The sequence below is a fragment of the Lissotriton helveticus genome, chromosome 3_1 (assembly GCF_964261635.1).
Source record: "Lissotriton helveticus chromosome 3_1, aLisHel1.1, whole genome shotgun sequence".
Taxonomy (NCBI): domain Eukaryota; kingdom Metazoa; phylum Chordata; class Amphibia; order Caudata; family Salamandridae; genus Lissotriton; species Lissotriton helveticus.
The window spans coordinates 656624698-656650021 of record NC_136061.1 but is presented as its reverse complement, the minus strand read 5'-3'; the positions used below and the strand labels follow the sequence as shown (position 1 = coordinate 656650021).

Here is a 25324-nt window from a genome sequence, read left to right as displayed (position 1 = left end):
GTGTCACCAAGCTCGGCACCTTTCTGGCTTCGTCCCAGTTTCTTAAGGACTTGCTATTTCGTCTGTATTGTCTATTGGGGGGTGTTTTTCATACACAGTTGTCTATGTACATCAGCACCGCCAATCCTCTGTGTGATCTTATGCTGCTCTGCTGCCTCATATGCAACTGGAGAAGTTCACAACCTTCCCAAAGCTGCAACCAGACCCTACTGGCTGCATATTTGGTGTGACACATCTCTACAGGGTCTCTGACGTCGGCTGACATGGTTCAGGGTCTTTGGTGATGGCGGCGGGGCTGCCCTGGAGTCTCTCTGATAACTGCTGGGTCGCCGTGGGGTTTCTCTGGTGATGTTTGAAACCTATCAGACAATGCAATAATAATAATGTGTCTTGTTTCCTGGCCTGTAGTGTTCAGAATCTAGGTTATTTCCAAAGCAGCCGGAGTAAGGGCCCGCAGAAGGAGGACAGGTGGGCTCTCTACCTGCTTAATGTTGCAATGCCTGCCCCTGCTGTACACATCACCCTGTGCTATTGCTAATCGCCCCACTGCCTGCTTTAATCTGTCAGCGCCTCAGCTTCCTTGTCTTGGACTCGAGTCTGTCTTAGTGCTGTTCTGTGCTGTCTTTAGCTTCCCACATCACCAGGCATACTGCCAACTACTGCATGTCAGGTACATGCACACACCAGCTGTGCAGTAACTCAGATCCTCAGGGATGTTATGTGTATTTGTATAGCGCACTAATCACCCGAGAGGGTATCATGGCTCTTGGGCAGGTGAGTGGTCCCCAAGGTGCTTTTGATGTCATGTTACTTTGTTTTGTATAGTGCACTAACCATCCTAGAGGGTATCTTGGCGCTTAGGCAGGTGTGTGGTCCCAAAGGTTCTTATGATGTTATGCTATGTTGATTTGATGGACCCAAGTAACAAACAGTCCAAACACCCTTACCAAAACTGCACCCGTTTACAGTCTCATGCGTGCACTCACATGTGGCTGACAAGTTGTACACACACCGCCTCCACTGCTCTGTTTCAGCTCTTAGCCTCAAACATCTACCCATATGTCACACAGTGAGAGCACTCTCACAATTGCAGCACCACCTTACACTTTCATACACTTGTGTCTTCCTACTTGAAGAAACATGCGTCTGCTGCCTCGAAAGGCTTACCTACGTGTATCTCCGTCTTGACTCCTTTGTGTGCGCTGCTCTACCCCACCACGCCGCCGCTTCTGATCCATCTAGGTGGTGGCTCTAAGTCTACCAGAGCCACCTCCAGAAAGCCAGTCCAGTATGATGTGATGATTACTTTAAAGACTGACTGTACGTTTGACATGCTAGCATAGATTCATAGTGACACTTGCACATACTATCATAGACAGGCCCATGTAGGAGCACATGCGAGCTATCACGTGCATACATATTATCATGGGCAGGATGTGTTTGTAGCGGCAAAATGACGCTTATAACGTACATGGTCATACTGGCGCAATGACACTTACTTACTTGTTTGTAGTGTTATTAGTGTTATTAGTATAGAGCACATGTGTTAATATTCACTTTTTACAGGTGCATAGGATAGGTAATAGCTTCTGCCCCCTGACGCTCCATCCATCTGGCCTCAGCTGTGTCCCGGTGCTGTGGCTCTTCACATCAACAACCCATACAATAGCAGACCTGATAGACCTTCACATCAGCAGTCCATACAATAAACGTCCTGACAGACCTTCACATCAACAATCCATTAAATAACAGACCTGACAGACCTTCACATCAACAACCTATACAATAACAGACCTGACAGACCTTCACATCAGCAGTCCAGACAATTAAAGACCTAACAGACCTTCACATCAACACTCCATACAATAACAGACCAGACAGACCTTCACATCAACAATCCACAATATAACAGAGCTGACAGACCTTTACATCAACAATCCATACAATAACAGACCTGTCAGGCCTTCACAGCAACAACCCATACAATAACAGACCTGACAGACCTTCACATCAACAACCCATACAATAGCAGACCTGATAGACCTTCACATCAATAATCCATACAATAACATACCTGACAGACGTTCACGTCAACAATCTATAATATAACAGACCTGACAGACCTTCACATCAACAATCCATACAATAACACACCTGACAAACCTTCACATCAACAACCCATACAATAACAGACCTGACAGACCTTCACATCAACAACCCATACAATAACACACCTGACAGACCTTCACATCAACAACCCATACAATAACACGCCTGACAGACCTTCACATCGACAACCCATACAATAACAGACCTAACAGACCTTCCCATCAACAACCCATACAATAGCAGACCTGATAGACCTTCACATCAACAATCCATACAATAACATACCTGACAGACGTTCACATCAACAATCCATAATATAACAGAACTGACAGACCTTCACAACAATAACCCATACATTAACAGACCTGACAGACCTTCACACCAACAATCCATACAATAACAGACCTGACAGACCTTCACATCAACAATCCATAATATACAGAACTGACAGACCTTCACACCAACAACCCATTCAATAACATACATGACTGACCTTAACACAAACAATCCATACAATAACAGACCTGACAGGCCTTCACATCAACCACCCATACAATAACAGGCATGACTGACCTTAACATCAAAATCCATACAATAACAGACCTGACAGACCTTCACATTAACAACACGTACAATAGCAGACTTGATATACCTTAACATCAACAACCCATACAATAACAGACCTGACAGACCTTCACATCAGCAACCCGTACAATAGCAGACCGAACAGACCTTCACATCAGCAGTCCAGACAATTAAAGACCTAACAGACCTTCACATCAACACTCCATACAATAACAGACCAGACAGACCTTCACATCAACAATCCACAATATAACAGAGCTGACAGACCTTTACATCAACAATCCATACAATAACAGACCTGTCAGGCCTTCACAGCAACAACCCATACAATAACAGACCTGACAGACCTTCACATCAACAAGCCATACAATAGCAGACCTGATAGACCTTCACATCAATAATCCATACAATAACATACCTGACAGACGTTCACATCAACAATCTATAATATAACAGACCTGACAGACCTTCACATCAACAATCCATACAATAACACACCTGACAAACCTTCACATCAACAACCCATACAATAACAGACCTGACAGACCTTCACATCAACAACCCATACAATAACACACCTGACAGACCTTCACATCAACAACCCATACAATAACACACCTGACAGACCTTCACATCGACAACCCATACAATAACAGACCTAACAGACCTTCCCATCAACAACCCATACAATAGCAGACCTGATAGACCTTCACATCAACAATCCATACAATAACATACCTGACAGACGTTCACATCAACAATCCATAATATAACAGAACTGACAGACCTTCACAACAATAACCCATACATTAACAGACCTGACAGACCTTCACATCAACAATCCATAATATAACAGAACTGACAGACCTTCACAACAATAACCCATACATTAACAGACCTGACAGACCTTCACATCAACAATCCATAATATACAGAACTGACAGACCTTCACACCAACAACCCATTCAATAACATACATGACTGACCTTAACACAAACAATCCATACAATAACAGACCTGGCAGGCCTTCACATCAACCACCCATACAATAACAGGCATGACTGACCTTAACATCAAAATCCATACAATAACAGACCTTCACATCAACAACACGTACAATAGCAGACTTGACATACCTTAACATCAATAACAGACCTGACAGACCTTCACATCAACAACCCGTACAATAGCAGACCGAACAGACCTTCACATCAGCAGTCCAGACAATTAAAGACCTGACAGACCTTCACATCAAAAATCCATACAATAACAGACCAGACAGACCTTCACATCAACAATCCACAATATCAGAGAAAATGAGAGCAGGCCACACTGCACTCACAAAAATTGTCCAATTAGTAATGGATCTAGGATAACCTAGTGTTCTGAATCTATCAAAGCATGAAGATGTATTATATGTTCATTCACAATCCACAATATGTAATGTCCATTATTGTGAAGCAATACTCCAAATTCAAAGATCCAAACCAAGTTGTATTCTTCCAACACTTTATTTTGTATCCATAGACATGCTAACGCGGGATTTCTGGATACTAGTTACCTTACCAGATCCCAAACTAAGTCGACTGAATCGTTGGTACCTGTCATTGAGTAAAAGGTAATCTAACAATAAGTCAATCAATTTAAGAACTTACACCACTCTAAATGACCACTGACCAAATTTAAGTTTCAAAGATTTAATATAAAGTCAAAGATAACTGAAGATACAAACTTCTCAAAATGAGATTCAGAAGATAAATTGGTATCACTATGAACATAAACTTTTTGAATAGTCTGAGTCTGAAAAACAGAATAATGAGTACAATTTCAAAAAGCATGAGCGTTGCCAAAATGGATACAAGTTGCAACCTCAAAGTCATTACAGAAAAGAAAAATTCAGGTTAGTCTGTCCCTACACTATACTAAGTGACATCCCTACTTAACAAGATCTTTACCCCTCTAGGTGTCAGCCGTGGTGACTTCCTAAGAAGATCACGCACTTCTCTTTGTCTCTTCTCTGATAATGGGTCTCTCCTGATCAGCCTATCTGCCTACCCATCCGCTTCCTTAGGCTCCCAAAATCATCTGCTCTACTCTCCTCCCGGGTCGCTTTCCCTAATACCAAATCACATTTCCAATAGAAACGCCCCTTGGGACGCCCCTCACGTGGTACATCTTTGCGCGGTAAACTCCATGATGGTACTCTTCAAGACCCTCGTTATAGTTGACCTTGGTTCCCAGGCTTCTTCTCCAGTGCGCCGATACCCCCTGAAATTCCTGGAAACTCCTACAGGCCTGCGCCAAGCGCCACTGAACAAAGCCCCTTTCATTCTAGCTGATTAGGACCCTCGCACCTGCATACAGTCCGTCCTGCAGTGGGCCTCAAATTCCAGACTCCACCATATCTATAGGTCATAAAGCACACTCGAAGCTCTGTGCTGGACACCTCTCGACTTCTCCTCTAACGAGCACATGGCACATCAAAGGAGATGACATTATCAGTACAGGCCTCCTTGATTTACATGAAGCGAGTCCCTGCACTCTAAACATTAACTTGATTTAAACAACATTCTTAACTAGCATACGTTTCTAAAACAACACATCTATAAAGCATATATTTCAAACTTAGTTCGATAATACATTTTTTGGAAGAACCATGTTAACCCCATCTCACATTATTTTAGCAGCACGTTTAGATTTGCTGTGAAGGCCCTAAGGCCTACACAATATACTGGATTTTCAGAGTTCTATTCAACTCTAACATGATTCCTTTAACATGAGAACATGAGGTTTTCATTTTCATTCCAACATTTCTACATTAATCTCACACAGTTATGATTATTGTTACTCTACTTAAACATTCTATGCATTTCACCACTGAATATAAGACACTCTGTGTATTTCACTTCTAAATATAAAACACTTGTGTTCAGTGCATGTATAAACTAACTACGTGCTTGTAAATATGGTGCACTCATACATTTTTCAGACTTGTGCTCTCTCAATCCCCCCTTTGATGACCTTCAGGGGTCATCACCTTCAAGACACCATCACAAAATGTAGAACCCTTCAAAGTGAAGTCGTGGCAGTGCCACCTCTTTTCATTGTCTCTAATGCCTTTAGACTCCTGTATTGAGTGTCCTGCATCGCTGTCAACTTTTCCTCCTGTTTCCTCATAGTTCTCTGTAACCTATTTGCTCTATACCACTGATACAAACGCACCAATCCCCACAAAGTGATTACACAAATCACAATTATGATGATGGGTTTCAATATGTACCAAACGATACCCTTTCCTAAGTTAGCAAACCAACCTCCAACTTTACCCATTCCATGACCTACTTTTTCCCACACGTTTATCTTTGTCAGATCCTCAATTTCGTAGTGTATGGCAGTGATGTTTCGTATATACTTCTCTAGAGGTTTTGAATTGTCTGGAATGTAAGTGCAACATTCCTGGACCTTCAAAGCCTTACAGACTCCTCCCTCTTTAGCTAACAGAACATCTAAAGCAAGTCGGTTCTGAAGAACCATTGCCCTAATCGATTGCATCTCACCTTCCACCAGCATCAATGATCTAGCAGTACTGGCGGAAAGCCTATCTACGACTGTAGCTAACCTCCTAATCTTAATGTCATTCAGTATCACTCCTAGGATAGGGAATGCAGCACCGAATACATCTCCAATTACTTCTGCTGCACCCAGCCCTCTCTTCCCTCTAGTTGGAATTTCTTTCTTCGTCGTTTCTAAATTCTCAACATGATATATTTTAGGGAAGACAATAGCCAGATAGCATGATCCGTACCAATTATCTGGTAGCTTCACATAGGCATTTCTTCCACATACAAAATATACATTTGGAATTGCTTGCATCTCTTTCAGAAAATCCTTAGAGTAATACTCCAGTTGAAAAGCATGTTCACAATTGACTTGACCTACATACAAATTCTCATAATAGGAGTAACTCCTGTGAATGCACAGTTTCCCCCATTTCTCCTTGTCTAAAGCAATTGGACCAAAGCTACCCTTTCTCTGATGTATCCTTTCCTCCTTGGTCCAATCTGTTTCCCATTGTCCTGAGGCCTTCAGAATCTTCTGCCTCCTGTATCTAGTATCTACCTGCCCTATAAACTTTTTCTCAATTTCTGACACTTGACAAGTCAGATTGTTTCTTCGAGCATGTGAAGTATCTAACGTTTTCCATGGAATAAACCATTTGTGTAATCTGTCTTCGCTTTTGTAATAGTCCCATTTGTTCAAATGCTTGTAATTTGGGACCTCTGGCAATGTCGAGTCGAAATTCGAGAAATAATACTCAAATCCTTCTCGTCCATAAAATATGCTCAACAACAAACTGCATGTGATTCCATATGTCAATGGAAGATGATGGTATCTGATACCCTCCTCTACCGAAGCTGGTAATTGCATACAAACGTAGTAATTCTTCGCCTCCATGACATCAATGTACTCATAAAGCAATTTAGCATAAGCATTTGACCTGAAATTTCCCTGTGACTCATCTGTGTGTAACCTTTTTATTTCTGCATCTAACAACGCTTTGTCTTTATCATTGATGTTTCCCTTATCATTAACAATAGTGGTTCTCGGTGTTGACACTCCCTTGACCTCCTTTACTGCAGTTGCATCTCTCTCGTGTCCCACTATGTATGAGACAGTAACCACTAAAATTATCAGGGAAATCACCACTCCCAATAATGTGCCAACTATACATTTTGCCCTGCGGTTCGGGTTGCCAGCCTCCATGTTCTCAAACAGTGTAGTTCTTGACTTTCTTCCAGCATTCGCTTCTTCTTCTTTCTGAGCAAAAAGTCTTTCTTTCTCGCAATGTCTCTCTTTTGAACACTTGGAAGCTTGACAATTTATTTCCGCAAAACAGTTCAAAGTTCGGTAGAAACAGACAACCCTAGCCCTTCTCCGTCCGCTAAAAGGAAACCCCTACCACTTTTCTTCTTCCACTCGGCGCTAGGTTATCTTGCAGTAATTTTACAAAGTCTTTTCAAGAGTCTTTTTACAACAAAGTGTTAGTCCAAAACAATGCGATCTCCGAGAAGTTCTACTACTCGCTCAAGCATCTCCAAACGAAGAAGAGTTCCCTCTAATATTCGATATCGTGAACAGCAAACTGGAAATTCAACTGTTTCTAAGAGCAATTTTCTTATTCCGCTTAAGAGAGGAGGATAGACGATGTTGAGTGTCAGTAACCTTTCAGTCTCCGCCCCCGGTAGCAGGAACAGTATTTGCACAGTGATGATTGGGTCAGTTCTGATCAGGTTCACTTCCCTGACCCTCCCGGTTCTGTGCCCCACCGACATCTGCAACGAGGTAGGTCCAATCAGGAGTAGAGTATCTTCTACTAGGCACTCGCACCCTCCTTGATCTTCTAGGGCCCTCCTCAGTTCCCTCCTGGGTATCTTCCTCCTGATCCGAGTCTTCGGATATAGGAACAAGTGTTTCTTCCTGGGCCGACCTCAAACTTAGCCTCCTGTCTCTTCCCGGCCAAGTGGCAGCCTCACACCTTGTTCTCCTATATCTCGTCCTCACACTCGGTTCTTGATCACTCTGGTACTGATCTGTGTCTGTTCCGTATTCACTGCTGCTCTCTCCTTCAGTTGCGTCTTCAGTCTCACTGCCGTCCTGCCTTCGCTCTTCTTCTGAATCCGATGCGTTCCCAACTTCTTCCGACACCCCTTCAGCTGCTTCAATCCCTTCTTGCGACTCTTCTTCCACTTCCGGGCTTTCGTCTGGGATAGGAGCTGTTTCTTCTAGAGGTGCTGGAACTCTTCGAGTATGGGATGCATGGATCCAATTTGGTAGCCCCCCGCACTTCACCGCGGTATTCGTGATCAGGATTACCTGAAAGGGCCCACGCCAGCGAACATCTAGGCAGTTCTTCCAGACGTACTTTTTAACCAACACCCAGTCCCCTGGGTTCAGGTCATGACACAGGTTCCTCGATGCTGGAACTTCAGCCGCATGCACCTGAAGGGACACAGAATGGATGGCGTCAGACAGTCCTTTACAATAATCCAAGATCAGATCATCTGTAATATTCAATAAGGCAGCAGTTGGAACTGTGGGAAGTCTCATGGCCCTCCCCATCAGAATCTCGTGTGGAGAGAGACCTGTCCTCCTGTCAGGGGTGCTGCGCATGCTCATGAGCACTAAAGGAAGAGCATCTGGCCAACTCAAAGATGTGGATGCCACTACTTTAGCCAATCTATTCTTCAGAGTGCCGTTCACTTGTTCCACAATTCCTGAAGCTTCTGGTCGATAACTACAATGCAGTTTTTGATCGATATTCAGTGTGGAGCACAACATCTTCACTATTTCGCTGTTAAAATGTTTTCCTCTGTCCGATTCCAGAGAGGCCGGCACCCCGAAGCGCGGTATCAACTCCCTGAGCAACAATTTAGCCACTGTGAGTGTATCGCACCTACGTGTAGGGTACGCTTCAACCCATCTGGAAAATACGCATACTATCACCAACACATACCGAAGGCGATTAACTCTTGGCATTTCGATGAAATCTAGTTGCATTCTATTGAAAGGCCCCCCCGACCTCCCAATGTGACTCAGTGTGACTGGTGTTCGTTTGCCTACGTTCAGTTGTTGGCAGGTAACACATCGCTTACATACTGATTCTGCTGCTATTCTAAATTTAGGGCAATACCAAGTTTGCCTAAATACTCTCATCATAGCATCCCTTCCTAGATGTACTGGACCATGTATTTCTCTCGCCATGGGATTTGCTAATTCTTCAGGTAACACAGCCCTCCCATCTGCTGAAACCCAAAAATCCATTTCGCTTCGCACGCAACCTGCTATTTCCCATGCCTTTTTCTCTGTTTCAGGTGCGTTCTCCTGCATCATTCTTAAATCCTCCCAAGTGTCTACAGTTTCTAACATCATACTTAATTCTGTCTTTTCTTCAGCACCATCTATTTCCACTTTTGAAAAAGAATAATCTTGTTCCGCACAATAACGTGCGACTTCATCAGCGTATCTGTTGCCTTGTGACACAAAATCTGTATTCTTAGTATGAGCTACACACTTTACGATTGCAATGTCAACTGGACCTTGTAATGCTTCTAACAACAGTCTCACAAATTCTCCGTTTCGAATGGGCGAACCAGAGGAGGTCATGTAACCTCTCTGAGACCACAACTGCCCGAAATCATGAACCACACCGAAACCATATTGGCTGTCAGTGTATATGGTGACTCTCTTTCCATTTCCTGCTATGCAGGCACGAGTTAGGGCAATGATTTCTGCTACCTGTGCGGAATGTACTCCTTCCAGGCAAGCGGCTTCCACAACTCCAGTAATGGTACAAACAGCATAAGCTGCTCTCAATCGACCAGTATCGTCTCTTAAACATGAGCCATCAACAAAATAAATTTCATCGGGGTCAGACAACGGCTCATCCACAATATCTGGTCTGGGTTTCGTGCATAATTCAGTCACATCAAGGCAATCGTGGTCTTCACATCCTTCGCCTTCTATTACAGTAGGTAATGGCATTAAAGTAGCAGGATTCAAGACAGAGCATCTCCTGAGGGTCACGTTCTCTGCGGCAAGAATAACTTGCTCGTAGCGCGTGAGCCTACTATTGGTCAGATGCTGCGTCTTCGTCCTGGTCATTAGCAATTCAACTGAATGTGGTACATACACCACCACTGGATGTCCCATCACAATACTCTCGCTCCTTTCAATGCTGACACCCGTTGCAGCAACGGATTTGAGACATCCGGGCAACGCTGCGGCTACTGGATCTAATGTAGCCGAAAAATATGCAACTGGTCTACGGGCATTTCCGTGGGTCTGTGCCAAGACTGACAAAGCACATCCCTCTCTCTCACAGCAATAGAGTGAAAATGATTTCTCGTAATCGGGCATTCCCAGAGCCGGAGCACGACATAAATCGTCCCTCAGCTGCAAGAACGCCACCAAGCATTCTTCGTCCCATGGTACCGGATCACTCACCTCCTTGTGCGTCAGTTTCTGTAAGGGCTTTGCTTTCAGTGAAAAGTTAACTATCCACTGTCGGCAGTAACCCACCATTCCTAGGAACATTCTAACTTCCCTCTGTGTTGTAGGCGCATTCATCTTCATTATCGCCTCAATCCTCTCTGGTGACACCTTACGTTTTCCTTTCTCTAACCGGTGCCCTAAATACTGTACTTCTGTCAGACAATACTGCAACTTGCTCGGAGATACCTTATGTCCATTTTCGGCTAAATGGTTCAGTAAGGCAATTGAGTCTATTTTACAGGCTTCCTCTGTCTCTGACGCCACAAGTAGGTCATCTATGTACTGGACCAGAACCGAATTCTGCGGCAGTACTAGATTTTCGAGATTCTTCTTCAACAACTGGTTGAAGATGGATGGACTGTCTGTGAATCCTTGTGGGATTCGACACCATGTTAAAACGCGATCTTCCATTTTAAAAGCAAAAAGATACCTGCTCTCTTCATCCAATGGGATTGAAAAGAAGGCCTGGCAAAGATCTATCACTGTGAACCATTCTGCTTGACATGGTATTTGAAACAGTATCACTGAAGGATTCGGTACCACGGGACAACATGAAACGACTATGTTGTTAATTTTTCGTAAATCCTGCACTATCCTGAATTTCCCGCTAGGTTTCTGCAAACCCATAATCGGGGAGTTACAAGGACTACCCACGATTTCTTTCAGTATTCCCTGTTGTATCATTGACTCGATCACAGGTTTTATCCCCGCAATCGTTTCCTGGGACAATTTGTATTGAGGCGTTCTTGGAAACTCGGCATTTGGTTTTACTAGTATTTTTACCGGTTCTACCCCTTTAATCAATCCTATTTCTTCTCCTGTGAAATCCCATACCTCTGACGCCACTGCATCTCGTAAGTCTTGGGGCAGATCTTCTACTGTCAGAGTAGGATATAGTTCTACACAGGATTTTGAATTGGCCACCTTAAAGGTAGCATCATCGTCAGTAGTCTGTACCTCCACTCCTTGTGGGGTGCAGTATATGGTGCAGTTCAATTTGCACAACAAATCCCTTCCTAACAGACATACCGGACTCGAGTCACAAACCACAAACTGATGCTCGTTCATGTGGTTTCCTATTTTCACAGACACTGGTTCTGTCAAGGGACTAGTCAGCCTTTTGTTCGCGACTCCTACCACTTGAATTGTTTCCCCTGACATCGGCAAGTCTGGAACCACCGCCGATCTCAGAGTTGATCGGGTAGCCCCAGTATCCACTAAGAACGTAGTGGGACACCCTGCCACCTCTGCCTCAACAAATGGCCCTCTCTGATCCACCTCTAGGACTGCCCCGAGGGTACAGTCCTCTTCACTGCTCACACGTTGTCCTGTCAATGGATCAATGTAATAACACTTTTCTTCCTCGATGAAGAGAGGCATCTGTTTAAAGACCTTTCCCCCTGTCGCTACCTTCGGTGGCTGTGGGAACTGGGCCCGTGGAGCCGAAGTCCCCCCTTTGGCCACCTTGCTGCCTGGAACTGTCACCTTTGGAGTTGGTACTTCTTGAACCTGCTCTTCTACTTCTAGCTCTCCATTTTCAGGGTTAAAGGGACACTCGCGTCGCCAATGCCCCACCTGGTGACACTGATGGCACTTTGTCGTTTTCTTTAAAGTGGCAAAGTCTATCCTAGGTCTCTGCCCTTCTTCATTATCTTTGTTCTGACCGTTTGGTTTTCGTCCCATCCCCTGCTTCTGTTGGCCACCCTTCCCAGCGGACTGCATTTGCACCACCATCAATTTCTCCTTTAGATTCTTGGCTTTAGAATCTATCTCGTCACTACAGTATCTCGCATAACGTAAAATCTCATCTAGTGGTTTGTTCTGCCAACAGATTAAATGTTGCTGTATCATCAAACAAATATCAGGTCTCAACCCCAAGACAAACTTTGACACAAACTGCCCTATATCTTTGGGATCCATTACATCTAGTCCACTGTATTGCTTGAATGTTTTCAATAATCTTTCATAAAACTCGTGAACTGTCTCCTTGGGTTCCTGCCTCGTTCGGTCTATTTTCACCCAATCTATATCCTGTGGTGGTACCTTATCTTTCAACCAAGCTATTACCCTTTCATACTTTCGCATGACAATCTCGGACGGTCCATTAGTCCGAGCATCCCTCACTGGTTCAGTATTTGGCCATTCAACACTAGTCTTGCACGGGGTCCACAAATCAGATGGGACCACGATGTCAAACAACGTGTTCAAATCAATCCACAATACTTTCGAGATCTTGACAAACCTTTCTACCTGCTTATACCACTCAACTGGATTGTCCCTTAACTTCGGAAATGAGTTGGTAAATGCAGCTAAGTCTCCTCTACTCCAGGGCACATGTACATAATTTCCGTTTGATATTTCTCGCAAAGGGAATGCCTCCATATGCATTACCCTTCCCTCGGGGGTCATCACATGTGCACTTCGTCTAACTGTGCCCTTTTTCGACCACCTTTCTTCCCATTTGTCCAATTCTCTCCACACTCTTATCCCTGATACCAGCTCTCTTATGTGTGTTTTTAGTCCAGTAGTTCTCTTCTCATCTAGATCCTGGTCTGCGTACTGTAATCTGTGGTTACTCTGCAATGCCCTTGTCCTAGACAAATCCACGGCATACCTGTCTGCCAAATCAGTCAGTTTCTCATGAAACGCTCTAGCTTTCCTAGTAATATCCTTTGCCATGAACAATAACTCATCCTGTTCATACAATTCTATCCTTTCCAGAGGCAATGTTCCATCTATTATCTCATCAACATCTGATTTTAAACTAGTAACATCGAGCCTCTTTGCCTTAATTTCAGCTTTCAAGACACTAAATTTAGCTCCTCCATCCGCATCTCTCCCATCCCAGCTCCGAGATCTACGTTTAGGTATAGGTGAGTTATAGGGAGTCCTCCCCTGTTCCCATCTCTCTAGGTCCCATGCCTTTCCATCTTCTCGGGGTGGGTGGTGAAACACTCCTTCACGCCTCATAGCCCCTCTCTCCCCATCCTGGCTAGTTTCACGGGATGCAGGGTAAGATGTTCCATTACTCCCTCTTTCTTCACTACTTCCCTGTGATTCCTGATTATTCGAGGCGTGGCGGGACCTATCGCTGTTCTCCTTTCTCCAATGTTGAACATCTTCTCCGAGTACATGATGAAGGCACCTAAATCTATTCTGAAAAGCCTGTACCATTTGGTCTCCTCCTTTCTCCCAGAGACGGGACATCTCCTCACACTCTACACTCCTACTATTTTGCTCCTGCTGTTCCCTCTCCTCCGTAGGACGTGTAACTCCTCTATTCTCCTGACTTTGGCCTTCCCGCCCCTGACTACTTTCGCTGGCCCCACAATGAGATACAGTCCCGTTACCTCTACTTTCCCATTCTGGTTCTGTTCTTGACCTATTACTCGGGGTTACTGCGGACCCATCCCATTCCCTCAAATCAGCTCTTAATTCTGTATAGGACTTTGGCCGCGGTCCCCGTAAGTCCATCGGTCCTCTCAGACCTCCCTGTCCTGTGTTGGGACCCACAGATGTATCTAATGGGGTGTTCCACGTTACCGAACCTGGCAATTGCTTCCATGCATTTGTCACGTTATTCCTCCTTTCCATCTCAATCCTTTCTCTATCCAATTGCCTCTGTTCTTCCTCTCTATCTCTCTCTGGGTTATAGATCGATACTATAGGTCCTATGGTAACAGGCACTTGAAGAGCATCTGGCAATCCAAAGGACTCAACCCTTTCGGTGGCTGGCGTTTTCTGCACCACAAACCTTCCCACTACACTCTGTACTGTGCTAGGTTGAGGTGTCTCCCCACCTTTGGTAGGTGTCCAGTCCGATATAGGGAGTGGTGTATACCCCTCAATGGCATTCCCATCTTCCCTTGCGAGCCCCCTATCTTCTATCACCCCCACTCTCGGAGGTGGTCTATCCATTAACAATCTGTTTATCAGATTGTCTTCCGACTCGCTTTCCTCGTCTTCTTCCATGAGGTTTCCTCCTCCTCCTGCCACCTCCCTCATCGGATACATTTTTTCCACCTCAATAACCTGTACCCTCCACCGCTTTGCTTCCTCATCCCATTTAGAATCTCGCACTGCTCTTACCGATCGCGTCAGTCTTTGTTGACGCCTGTTCAAATTTCTGTCGTGTGCAGCCCTAATCCATGCGTTAAGGGCCTCAAACTGTGTTGGTCTGGGCGAGGGTTTCAATGAGGACATGGTTGTTTTTAGCCGATGTAACACCTCTAACTTAAACGTCCCGTACCTCGGGAACTGCATTTCCTCATTCCCTTCCGTAAGCTTATTCCAAGCCCCAATCCATAATATGGTATGCAGCCCAACATTCGTTGCCATATAATGAGCTGGTGTACCCTCCGGCGGAGCCTCTTCCCCATAATAATGTTCACTTCGTTTTCGTTTAAAAATCCCTTTCAAACACTTAAAACACTTCATGATTTCGCTCTTTCTCCGCGGTTGTTTACTTCCTGATGATATTCCACCAATCTCAGCCCCGTTCTCACTAACTGGCCTATCCGTACGCGACTTTCCTCCGACGTCACTCTAGCCGCCCAACCAGAGCGCGGCTCTAGCTAACGTCACACCAACCGCTCAATCACAGCGCGGCTCTAGCCGACGTCACCCGTCCCCCTTCGCAGCAGTTCCCCTCCTTTCTCAGCTCGTCTCCTCGGTCATGCACGCGTCCCATTCATATTCTGAAAAAATGATTACTTCCGTCCAAGCGATCACCTTTCTTGACTGTACGCCCACAGTCTTTCTGTAGTTGTCACCTTAACTTGGCGAAATGTCTTTCCGTTTACTTCCAGACAATCGCCTTCTCCGATAGGTTACTCACACGCAGTAACTTTCGACCAGCGTCCGTTACTCATACACTCACTCTTACACTCCCCCTATCTTGGATCCACGGCGGTCAATGGTACCTCGTGACCTCCGTACTATGGTCGACAACTACCCTGGATGTTCGATACACCCAAAACCACTTAAGCTCTGGCCTGAACTTAAGATTTCACCAGTTCACCCGTTTACCAGGTAACCAGCTTACCAGGTTGCGCGCGCTCACAACCTTCTCTCATTCACACTACAGGCATTCAACTCCGCAAGACATTACGATACAAATACAACACAAAACACCGCAATCTGTTCACGCATGACCCTTTTTATACTCACTCTCCTCCGATACTGCTGCTTTTCTCGCACCGTCTGCACCTTTCGGCACACGATTCTTCCGCTGCTCGTCTCTCGACGTCTAGGGGCCTTGGGGTAAACTAACCTCTCTAGATTACCTTCCTCAAGAAGATAACCATCCTCACTCTGCTACCAACTGCTAACGCGGGATTTCTGGATACTAGTTACCTTACCAGATCCCAAACTAAGTCGACTGAATCGTTGGTACCTGTCATTGAGTAAAAGGTAATCTAACAATAAGTCAATCAATTTAAGAACTTACACCACTCTAAATGACCACTGACCAAATTTAAGTTTCAAAGATTTAATATAAAGTCAAAGATAACTGAAGATACAAACTTCTCAAAATGAGATTCAGAAGATAAATTGGTATCACTATGAACATAAACTTTTTGAATAGTCTGAGTCTGAAAAACAGAATAATGAGTACAATTTCAAAAAGCATGAGCGTTGCCAAAATGGATACAAGTTGCAACCTCAAAGTCATTACAGAAAAGAAAAATTCAGGTTAGTCTGTCCCTACACTATACTAAGTGACATCCCTACTTAACAAGATCTTTACCCCTCTAGGTGTCAGCCGTGGTGACTTCCTAAGAAGATCACGCACTTCTCTTTGTCTCTTCTCTGATAATGGGTCTCTCCTGATCAGCCTATCTGCCTACCCATCCGCTTCCTTAGGCTCCCAAAATCATCTGCTCTACTCTCCTCCCGGGTCGCTTTCCCTAATACCAAATCACATTTCCAATAGAAACGCCCCTTGGGACGCCCCTCACGTGGTACATCTTTGCGCGGTAAACTCCATGATGGTACTCTTCAAGACCCTCGTTATAGTTGACCTTGGTTCCCAGGCTTCTTCTCCAGTGCGCCGATACCCCCTGAAATTCCTGGAAACTCCTACAGGCCTGCGCCAAGCGCCACTGAACAAAGCCCCTTTCATTCTAGCTGATTAGGACCCTCGCACCTGCATACAGTCCGTCCTGCAGTGGGCCTCAAATTCCAGACTCCACCATATCTATAGGTCATAAAGCACACTCGAAGCTCTGTGCTGGACACCTCTCGACTTCTCCTCTAACGAGCACATGGCACATCAAAGGAGATGACATTATCAGTACAGGCCTCCTTGATTTACATGAAGCGAGTCCCTGCACTCTAAACATTAACTTGATTTAAACAACATTCTTAACTAGCATACGTTTCTAAAACAACACATCTATAAAGCATATATTTCAAACTTAGTTCGATAATACATTTTTTGGAAGAACCATGTTAACCCCATCTCACATTATTTTAGCAGCACGTTTAGATTTGCTGTGAATTGCCCTAAGGCCTACACAATATACTGGATTTTCAGAGTTCTATTCAACTCTAACATGATTCCTTTAACATGAGAACATGAGGTTTTCATTTTCATTCCAACATTTCTACATTAATCTCACACAGTTATGATTATTGTTACTCTACTTAAACATTCTATGCATTTCACCACTGAATATAAGGCACTCTGTGTATTTCACTTCTAAATATAAAACACTCGTGTTCAGTGCATGTATAAACTAACTACGTGCTTGTAAATATGGTGCACTCATACATTTTTCAGACTTGTGCTCTCTCAGACATAAGAAAACTTCACAGCTCACACCGCCGACACGTGTTTCGTCTCTATGAGACTTTTTCAAGGCAAGGATAGTCAAAGCGTGGACGTGTTCAAGTTCTGCCTTAATAGGTCGACCCGTATTCCTCAGATAAAAGCTATTAGGTGCTGAATATACCGTCAACCACCAAGCCAAAGTTCCTCTCCTATACTTTCAATCTGAGGAAAGAGTCTTCATATAGTGAACAGCCGTTATGATGTGTCGAAGTTGATAAAGAGTATTGGGGCCAAGTCAAGCTACAAAGCATCCCATGCTGAAAGTCAGCACCGCATTTGATAATGAAATTCAGTATTTTCAGTTCACGGCTAAGTACGCCATATCATATAGTTAACTATCGCTCCACTGTTTTTTTATAAATATGATGAAAATGTTGAGTAGAGATTCTTCTTCAATGTTAGCAAGCACGTAATACAAGACCTTGATAAGTCTCTTCAGTAATCAATAGCCCGCCGACCTCCAATACCGGTAATCCACAATATAACAGAGCTGACAGACCTTTACATCAACAATCCATACAATAATAGACCTGTCAGGCCTTCACAGCAACAACCCATGCATTAGCAGACCTGACAGACCTTCACATCAACAACCCATACAATAGCAGACCGAACAGACCTTCACATCAGCAATCCATACAATTAAAGACCTGACAGACCTTCACGTGAACATCATCCGCCTGCATTTTTCGGCATGGATTTACGGCCAACTGCGTCGGAATGGAGTTAAAAGAGTAAATCTACCAGGTCGATGGCATGGCTGTTGTGAGCCATGGCAGGTCGAGGTCATGGCTGATCAGAGTCATGGATGGTCAGTGTTGTGATTATGTTGCAGTGAAGGTTTTGTCGACGTCTAGACAGTCCTTATGGGGGTACATTTTCTCCACAGCATGCCAGATGGAACAAAACCCCTGTCTTTCCATTCCAGGCCATTCTTGCCCGGTCTACAATTCAATCATATTTGTCAGTATGTGTTTTCACCATTGGGACCAAAGGTTCTAGCACCATCGCTTTTAGGAGAAAAAAAACAATATTCAATCATGAACAAAGGCAAAACTTTATTTTTATTTCAGGAATCCATACATATTTCCGATAATTTCCAAGTAAAAACATATATACTAAGAGTTGCATGGAAGCAAAGTCTAAGAAAGTATTCACCTCTTAATAAGTATAATGCCAAAGCACTGGGGCAAGAGAATTTGAGCTGTCAACAACTGCACTTATGATGTAATAAATGAATCTGAAGCACACAACTACAAGGTTCCCACTGCACTGGGGACCAGGAAGGGGAATTAATGCCAAGGTACACATCTGGTAGTGTCTTTGGTAGTTTGATAGTGTGTGGGTACAATGCAATTTTTTTTAATTATGAGGGACTCTTGTCATTGCCAGAATTTAGAGTGGGCGAAGGTAGGCCCAATCTGTTTTTAGGGTAGACAATCTTAAGTGCTCCTTCTTGGACGAGCTGAGGAAAACCAAAAAGTTTTTTTTGCCCGCTCTGCCACTGCAGACAGGAACCAGCTATATGCAAATGAACCTTGGTCCTGGTTCAGTGCGAACTGTCAGGGCAAGACCCCACTGAACACGAACAACAACCTGGCCTGGTTTTCACTTATTTGGGCTTAGCAGGTAGGGTGCAGCTTGAGTCCTTGACACAGTGAGTACGGAACCCTCTCTGGGCATACCCGCCGCACGTGGGGCATCACAATAGGGAAAGTAAGAAAGCGATGGATGATATGCTTCAATTAATCTGAGCCACTGGTAATTAGAAACACGTTCAAGTCCGTTGTCTTTTTCCTCACCACACAGTCTCAGGCAGGAAGTGGAACCAGGCATATGCAAATCAGCTTTGGCACTCTTCCAGTGGGAACAGTCCATCCTGAGCTGCCTGACCAGGTTCCTTTGAATGAGAAGATAAGCAGCCCTAGACCGGTTTTGATCCAGGTAGGCTTCGTCAGTGAGGTATAGCTTAAGTCCTGTGGCCCAGTGAGCACTTGTCCCACATCTGGACATTCCCATTGAACGAATGTATCACACTGAGGAAAACAAAAGAGTGATGGATGGAAAGCTTGAATTATTCTCTGCCACTGGTAATTTCTGGGGACGGCATACCCAGTCCATCGTGTTTTTTGGACAAAGTCATTACACAAAACTCGCAAAGCATTTGCACTGGTTAGAACCTAAATCGAGCCCTAAAATATAAAAATGAGCAAATTATAAAAGAATATTAGATATTGTAGCAGCACTGGAGCCAGGTGCGCAACAACCATTGACTCAGAGGACTTGAACCCCCCTGTTGGCCTGGACTGGGGCTGCCGGCCTGAAGGTCACCCCCATCCTAAGTATTCCACCGGCCCCTGGAAGGCCATTTACGTCTTGTTTGCTATGCCTCCTGCAACCCTGCTGTCTCAGCCTGATAGGTGTCCTAGCAGGATAACCCCAGCAAGCAATATATCCAAGGGATTGAAAGGCCAATGCAGAGCAGATGTGATCTGTACACTCTAAGTACAACAAAAGCTGGAGATGCAACCAAAAAAGTATCCACGATAGGTTTGACCTCTTAGAGTCAAGGCTCGATGATATCTGTTCCTCGGACGGGATCGCTGGAACTTAAGGTCACTACACTGTCAGAGTCCGTGTCAGGAAACTACAAGGATATTGATGCTTTAAAGACACAAAACCGGTCTCTTATGATGGATTTGGAAAGATTAGAGATGCAATCTCGTAGGAATAACCTTAGAATTTTGAAGATTCCTGAAGGGAAGGAGATGGAGGATATCAAGGGATTTGTGTGTAAGCTCCTACGTGATGGGGTTTTGAAGGACTGGCCCGATATAGATCTGGAGGCGGAGATACAGAGGGTACATTGGGACCCCTTTAGGCTTCACCCAGACAGGAAGGCACCCAGGAAGATTCTTGTTAATTTCCAGACTTATAGTATCAAGGAATTAATCTTAAGTAGGTGCTTATCCCTATCCACTCTCCACCATCGGGCAAACCCATATCAAATATGATCTGATATTGGTGGGAGAACTGCACAGAGACAGTGGGAGCTGGGTTCAAGAATGCCGGAATTAAGATCACTTGTGGCGCAGGTCCAAATGAAGTTCCCAGCTCTATTGAAAGTGATGTGGAGGAATAAAATGTACAATTATAGTCAGCCAGAAGATGTCGACGTCCTCCTCTCCCAGATGAAACAGAAATAGAGGAAAAGGGATAAGGAGAACGATTGGGAGAAGGCTATAATCGCTGGGGAAATCAGGGGGGGAGAAGGAAAGAAAGGAGAAGGAGCGTGGGGAAAGGGGGGTGAGGGAAAACAAAAAAGAGAGTATAGGTGAAGGTATATGAACACGTTGAGGTGTAGGTTTTCAAAATAATGGTGGTGGGAGAAAGAAAGAAAGAGGGAGAGAAATATATATAAACAATCGAATAATACCTACAGCAGATATAGTACGATCGGTAGGAGGACTTTTAGAATCTTGTCGCCCTCCTCTTTTTCTCTTTTTTAACAATGATCTATTCGCTGTGTCGCCTCTGCGGGGGCTCCTAAAAGGCGATACAAGCGCCTGGTATGAAGGGTGGGTTCCTTAGGGGAGGGTTAGGGTGGGGTCACGGTGGGGGGGGGTAAAATGGAAAAATTGTCCTCATACGTTGCAAAACTGTCCTCTTTTTTTAAAACTCTAGATGCAGGGAAGCCTTGGGTTAGCTCAGGGTCATGAACACGCCAGTCAGTATAAAATTCCCCTCCTGGAATGTTAATGGCTTACGGGGGGGGAAACAATCTAGGGTTCGCGAATATTTAAAAAACTCAGAGGCCCATGTGCACTTACTGCAGGAAACCCACCTAGAGGCTAAAATGTGCGAACAAGTTTTTGGTAAATTGGGTTGAGTACAGGATGTATTATGTTCTAGGCAAAAGGGATGTACAAGAAGTGTAGCAATTATTGTCAGGGCAAATAAGGGGATTAAGGTCCAGAAATGGGATACAGATCAGTCTGGTAGATGGCTAGTGGCAGCCCTCTCTATAGGCGGCGCACCCTTTACTTGCGCAGTGTATTACGGCCTGAATGAGGATAATTCTGGTCCTCTTTTGAATTTGGGGGCAAGTTTATTACAGTATTCTGCTCCTGTGATATTAGGGGGAGATTTCAATCTGGTCTTCGATAAGCAACTGGACCGGACCTCTAGGGTCAAATACTGTGTTCCAAATAGTACAGCATCAGTTTTTAAGAATATTATGAAAGATTTTAATCTGCTGGATTTGCGGCGAGCTAAATATGGGGCTAAGAGAGAATTTTCTTTCTGTAGTAAAAAATATAAGCAGTACTCTAGAATAGATTATTGTTTGGCTGATCAGACATTGCTTTCGGACATTGTATTGGTTTCCCATATTCCAGTGGGTATTTCGGATCACTTGGTGGTCGAACTGGTACTTAATCTTAGGTCTAAGTCTATAGAGCGTAGGTGGACACTTGATAGAACACTCCTGCTGGATGAAGATGTAAAGGTGGAGTTAAAAGAGAGAATATCTGACTTTTTTAGCTTCAACATAGGCTCCTCCACTGAGCAAGTAGTTTGGGAGTCTTTTAAGGCCTATTTACGGGGGTTATTGAGCTCTCAAACAATATATAGGAGGAAAATTGTTTTAAAAAAAAGATGCTGACGATCTCAAGGTCATAAAAGAGAAAGAACTAGAACTGCAGCGGGCTGTTCTGACAGTTAGGGAGAGTATCCCAAAGTTGGAGAGAGAGCTGCTGGAATTACAATCAGTATTTAAAGCCACGAGTGATAAGATCACCAAGGAAATTAAAGAATTTTGAGTATGGCGAAAAATGTGGTGCTCTCCTGGCTTGGAAGTCAAGGACCGAGAGGGTCAGAAACAATATTAAGACCTTGATGCAGAGAGAATCTGGTCTATTGACATCAAAGGATGACCTGATTAGGGAGGAGGCTAGGGGGTTTATGTTGGATTTATACCAAGAGGACACTAGCCTTGGAGCAGAGGAGACTAATGCCTGGTTAGCCCTGAGAGATCTGCCCCAACTTTCGGAATTAGACAAGATCTATTTAGCCAGCGAGATTAGGGAAGGCGAGATACGGCAGCAATTTAAGAAAATGAGCCGGAGCAAAGCCGCAGGCCCAGATGGTCTGCCGGTTGAGGCATATTCTGATAATCTTGAGATAGTTATCCCGGTGCTGAAGACACTTTTTAACAGAATTTTCCTACTAGGGGACAGTATCCCTCCTTCCTGGTATGAAGCTATTATAACGCTGATAGCTAAGCAAAATAAGGACCCACAAAAAATTTAGTCTTATAGACCAATTTCATTGACTAACGAAGATCGTTGCGCTAGCGCTTGACTGTGACTAGGATTACTGCAAGCATTTCTATTGTTTTAAAGACTTTTTAAAAACCTTATTGATTGTGATAATTTGTGTTTTTAAATCTATTGCTGAGCTCTTACTTGCATTCTGTTCGCCTACTCCCCGGTCCACCACAGCTCTGTGCTGATTGTTGTGGAGGGAGGTCAAGCGATACCACTTCCTGGTTGCTACATCCAGGGCAGCCATTCTTGGGGAGGTTGACGGGCTAGTCTCCCCCCTCGCCCTCACTATTTTAGGGCGGGAGTTCACTCGCGCACGATCATTGACTAACGAAGATCGTTGCGCTAGCGCTTGACTGTGACTAGGATTACTGCAAGCATTTCTATTGTTTTAAAGACTTTTAAAAACCTTATTGATTGTGATAATTTGTGTTTTTAAATCTATTGCTGAGCTCTTACTTGCATTCTGTTCGCCTACTCCCCGGTCCGCCACAGCTCTGTGCTGATTGTTGTGGAGGGAGGTCAAGCGATACCACTTCCTGGTTGCTCCATCCAGGGCAGCCATCTTGGGGAGGTTGACGGGCTAGTCTCCCCCCTCGCCCTCACTATTTTAGGGCGGGAGTTCACTCGCGCACGATCATTGACTAACGAAGATCGTTGCGCTAGCGCTTGACTGTGACTAGGATTACTGCAAGCATTTCTATTGTTTTAAAGACTTTTAAAAAACCTTATTGATTGTGATAATTTGTGTTTTTAAATCTATTGCTGAGCTCTTACTTGCATTCTGTTCGCCTACTCCCCGGTCCACCACAGCTCTGTGCTGATTGTTGTGGAGGGAGGTCAAGGGATACCACTTCCTGGTTGCTCCATCCAGGGCAGCCATCTTGGGGAGGTTGACGGGCTAGTCTCCCCCCTCGCCCTCACTATTTTAGGGCGGGAGTTCACTCGCGCACGATCATTGACTAACGAAGATCGTTGCGCTAGCGCTTGACTGTGACTAGGATTACTGCAAGCATTTCTATTGTTTTAAAGACTTTTAAAAAACCTTATTGATTGTGATAATTTGTGTTTTTAAATCTATTGCTGAGCTCTTACTTGCATTCTGTTCGCCTACTCCCCGGTCCGCCACAGCTCTGTGCTGATTGTTGTGGAGGGAGGTCAAGCGATACCACTTCCTGGTTGCTCCATCCAGGGCAGCCATCTTGGGGAGGTTGACGGGCTAGTCTCCCCCCTCGCCCTCACTATTTTAGGGCGGGAGTTCACTCGCGCACGATCATTGACTAACGAAGATCGTTGCGCTAGCGCTTGACTGTGACTAGGATTACTGCAAGCATTTCTATTGTTTTAAATACTTTTAAAAAACCTTATTGATTGTGATAATTTGTGTTTTTAAATCTATTGCTGAGCTCTTACTTGCATTCTGTTCGCCTACTCCCCGGTCCACCACAGCTCTGTGCTGATTGTTGTGGAGGGAGGTCAAGCGATACCACTTCCTGGTTGCTCCATCCAGGGCAGCCATCTTGGGGAGGTTGACGGGCTAGTCTCCACCCTCGCCTAATCTATATAGTCCCTCCCTTCACGCGCAGCGGTGACGCGCAGCGGTAGCGCCGTATACGCGCCGAAGAGGCGCCAAAGAGAAGCCAGTCTGTGCCAGTCCGCGTCCAGACGCTTCTCGCTGACCCTGGTCCAGGATCAAACTATCACTATGGTAGGGATTCGTATTGTTTACAATTCTCTCTTGCTACATTCTTTACGACCCCCCACCAGTCTCTCTTGTCGTCACTCTTTCTCCCCATTTAATTCTGAACACCATTGCAAGCACTGTATGTGGAGTACCTCCCGCCCATATAGCGGCTCTCTTCCTCCGGGACAGAATTGGAGACTGTATCTCCTCAATTGTCGGTCGCTACCGAAACACTTCACGGAGCTGTACCTGCTGATTGAAGAGCTCAACCCTGACGCTCTATTTTTAACAGAAACTTGGCTCCAGATGGACAATGACCCGACCACAACATGGGCCACACCTCAAGGCTACACCCTTAAGCGCCTCGACCGCCAGTCGGGGAGAGGCGGGGGCCTAGCCATCATATACAGGGATAGTTTTAAGTGTCGTGCTACTCCAAATCTCTCGCCGACCTGCGAGAGTTTATACTTTGCGCTTGATTTTTCCCCCACTACCACCTTCTCCGGCATTTTACTTTATCGTCCACCTGGCTCCCTTAATAATTTCATAACGCAGATCACGGACCTCACTGCCAACGCAGTGGTAACCTCGCCTAATTTCACTTTGCTTGGGGATTTTAACCTCCATTTGGATGACCCCCATGCTACGTCAGCCAATAACCTACGGGTCAACCTGCAAGCGTTAGACCTCTGCCAGAGAGGCCATCAGGCGACCCACAAGAAGGGACATCTTCTT

General features: G+C 44.7%; 1 protein-coding gene across 12 annotated transcripts in view; it reads left to right on the top strand.

The window, feature by feature from the left end:
- The window catches only part of LOC144822807 (myotubularin-related protein 9-like), a 465914-nt gene that overhangs the window by 338929 nt on the left and 101661 nt on the right, over positions 1–25324 (top strand). For 10 of the 12 annotated variants that reach the window (XM_078680715.1, XM_078680710.1, XM_078680709.1 and 7 more), the window contains one exon: positions 409–468. The exons of the other annotated variants lie outside the window; for them this stretch is intronic. In XM_078680715.1, the coding sequence (XP_078536841.1) occupies positions 409–468 (60 nt within the window). The remainder of the gene's footprint in view (positions 1–408; positions 469–25324) is intronic. 12 annotated transcript variants of the gene reach the window in all.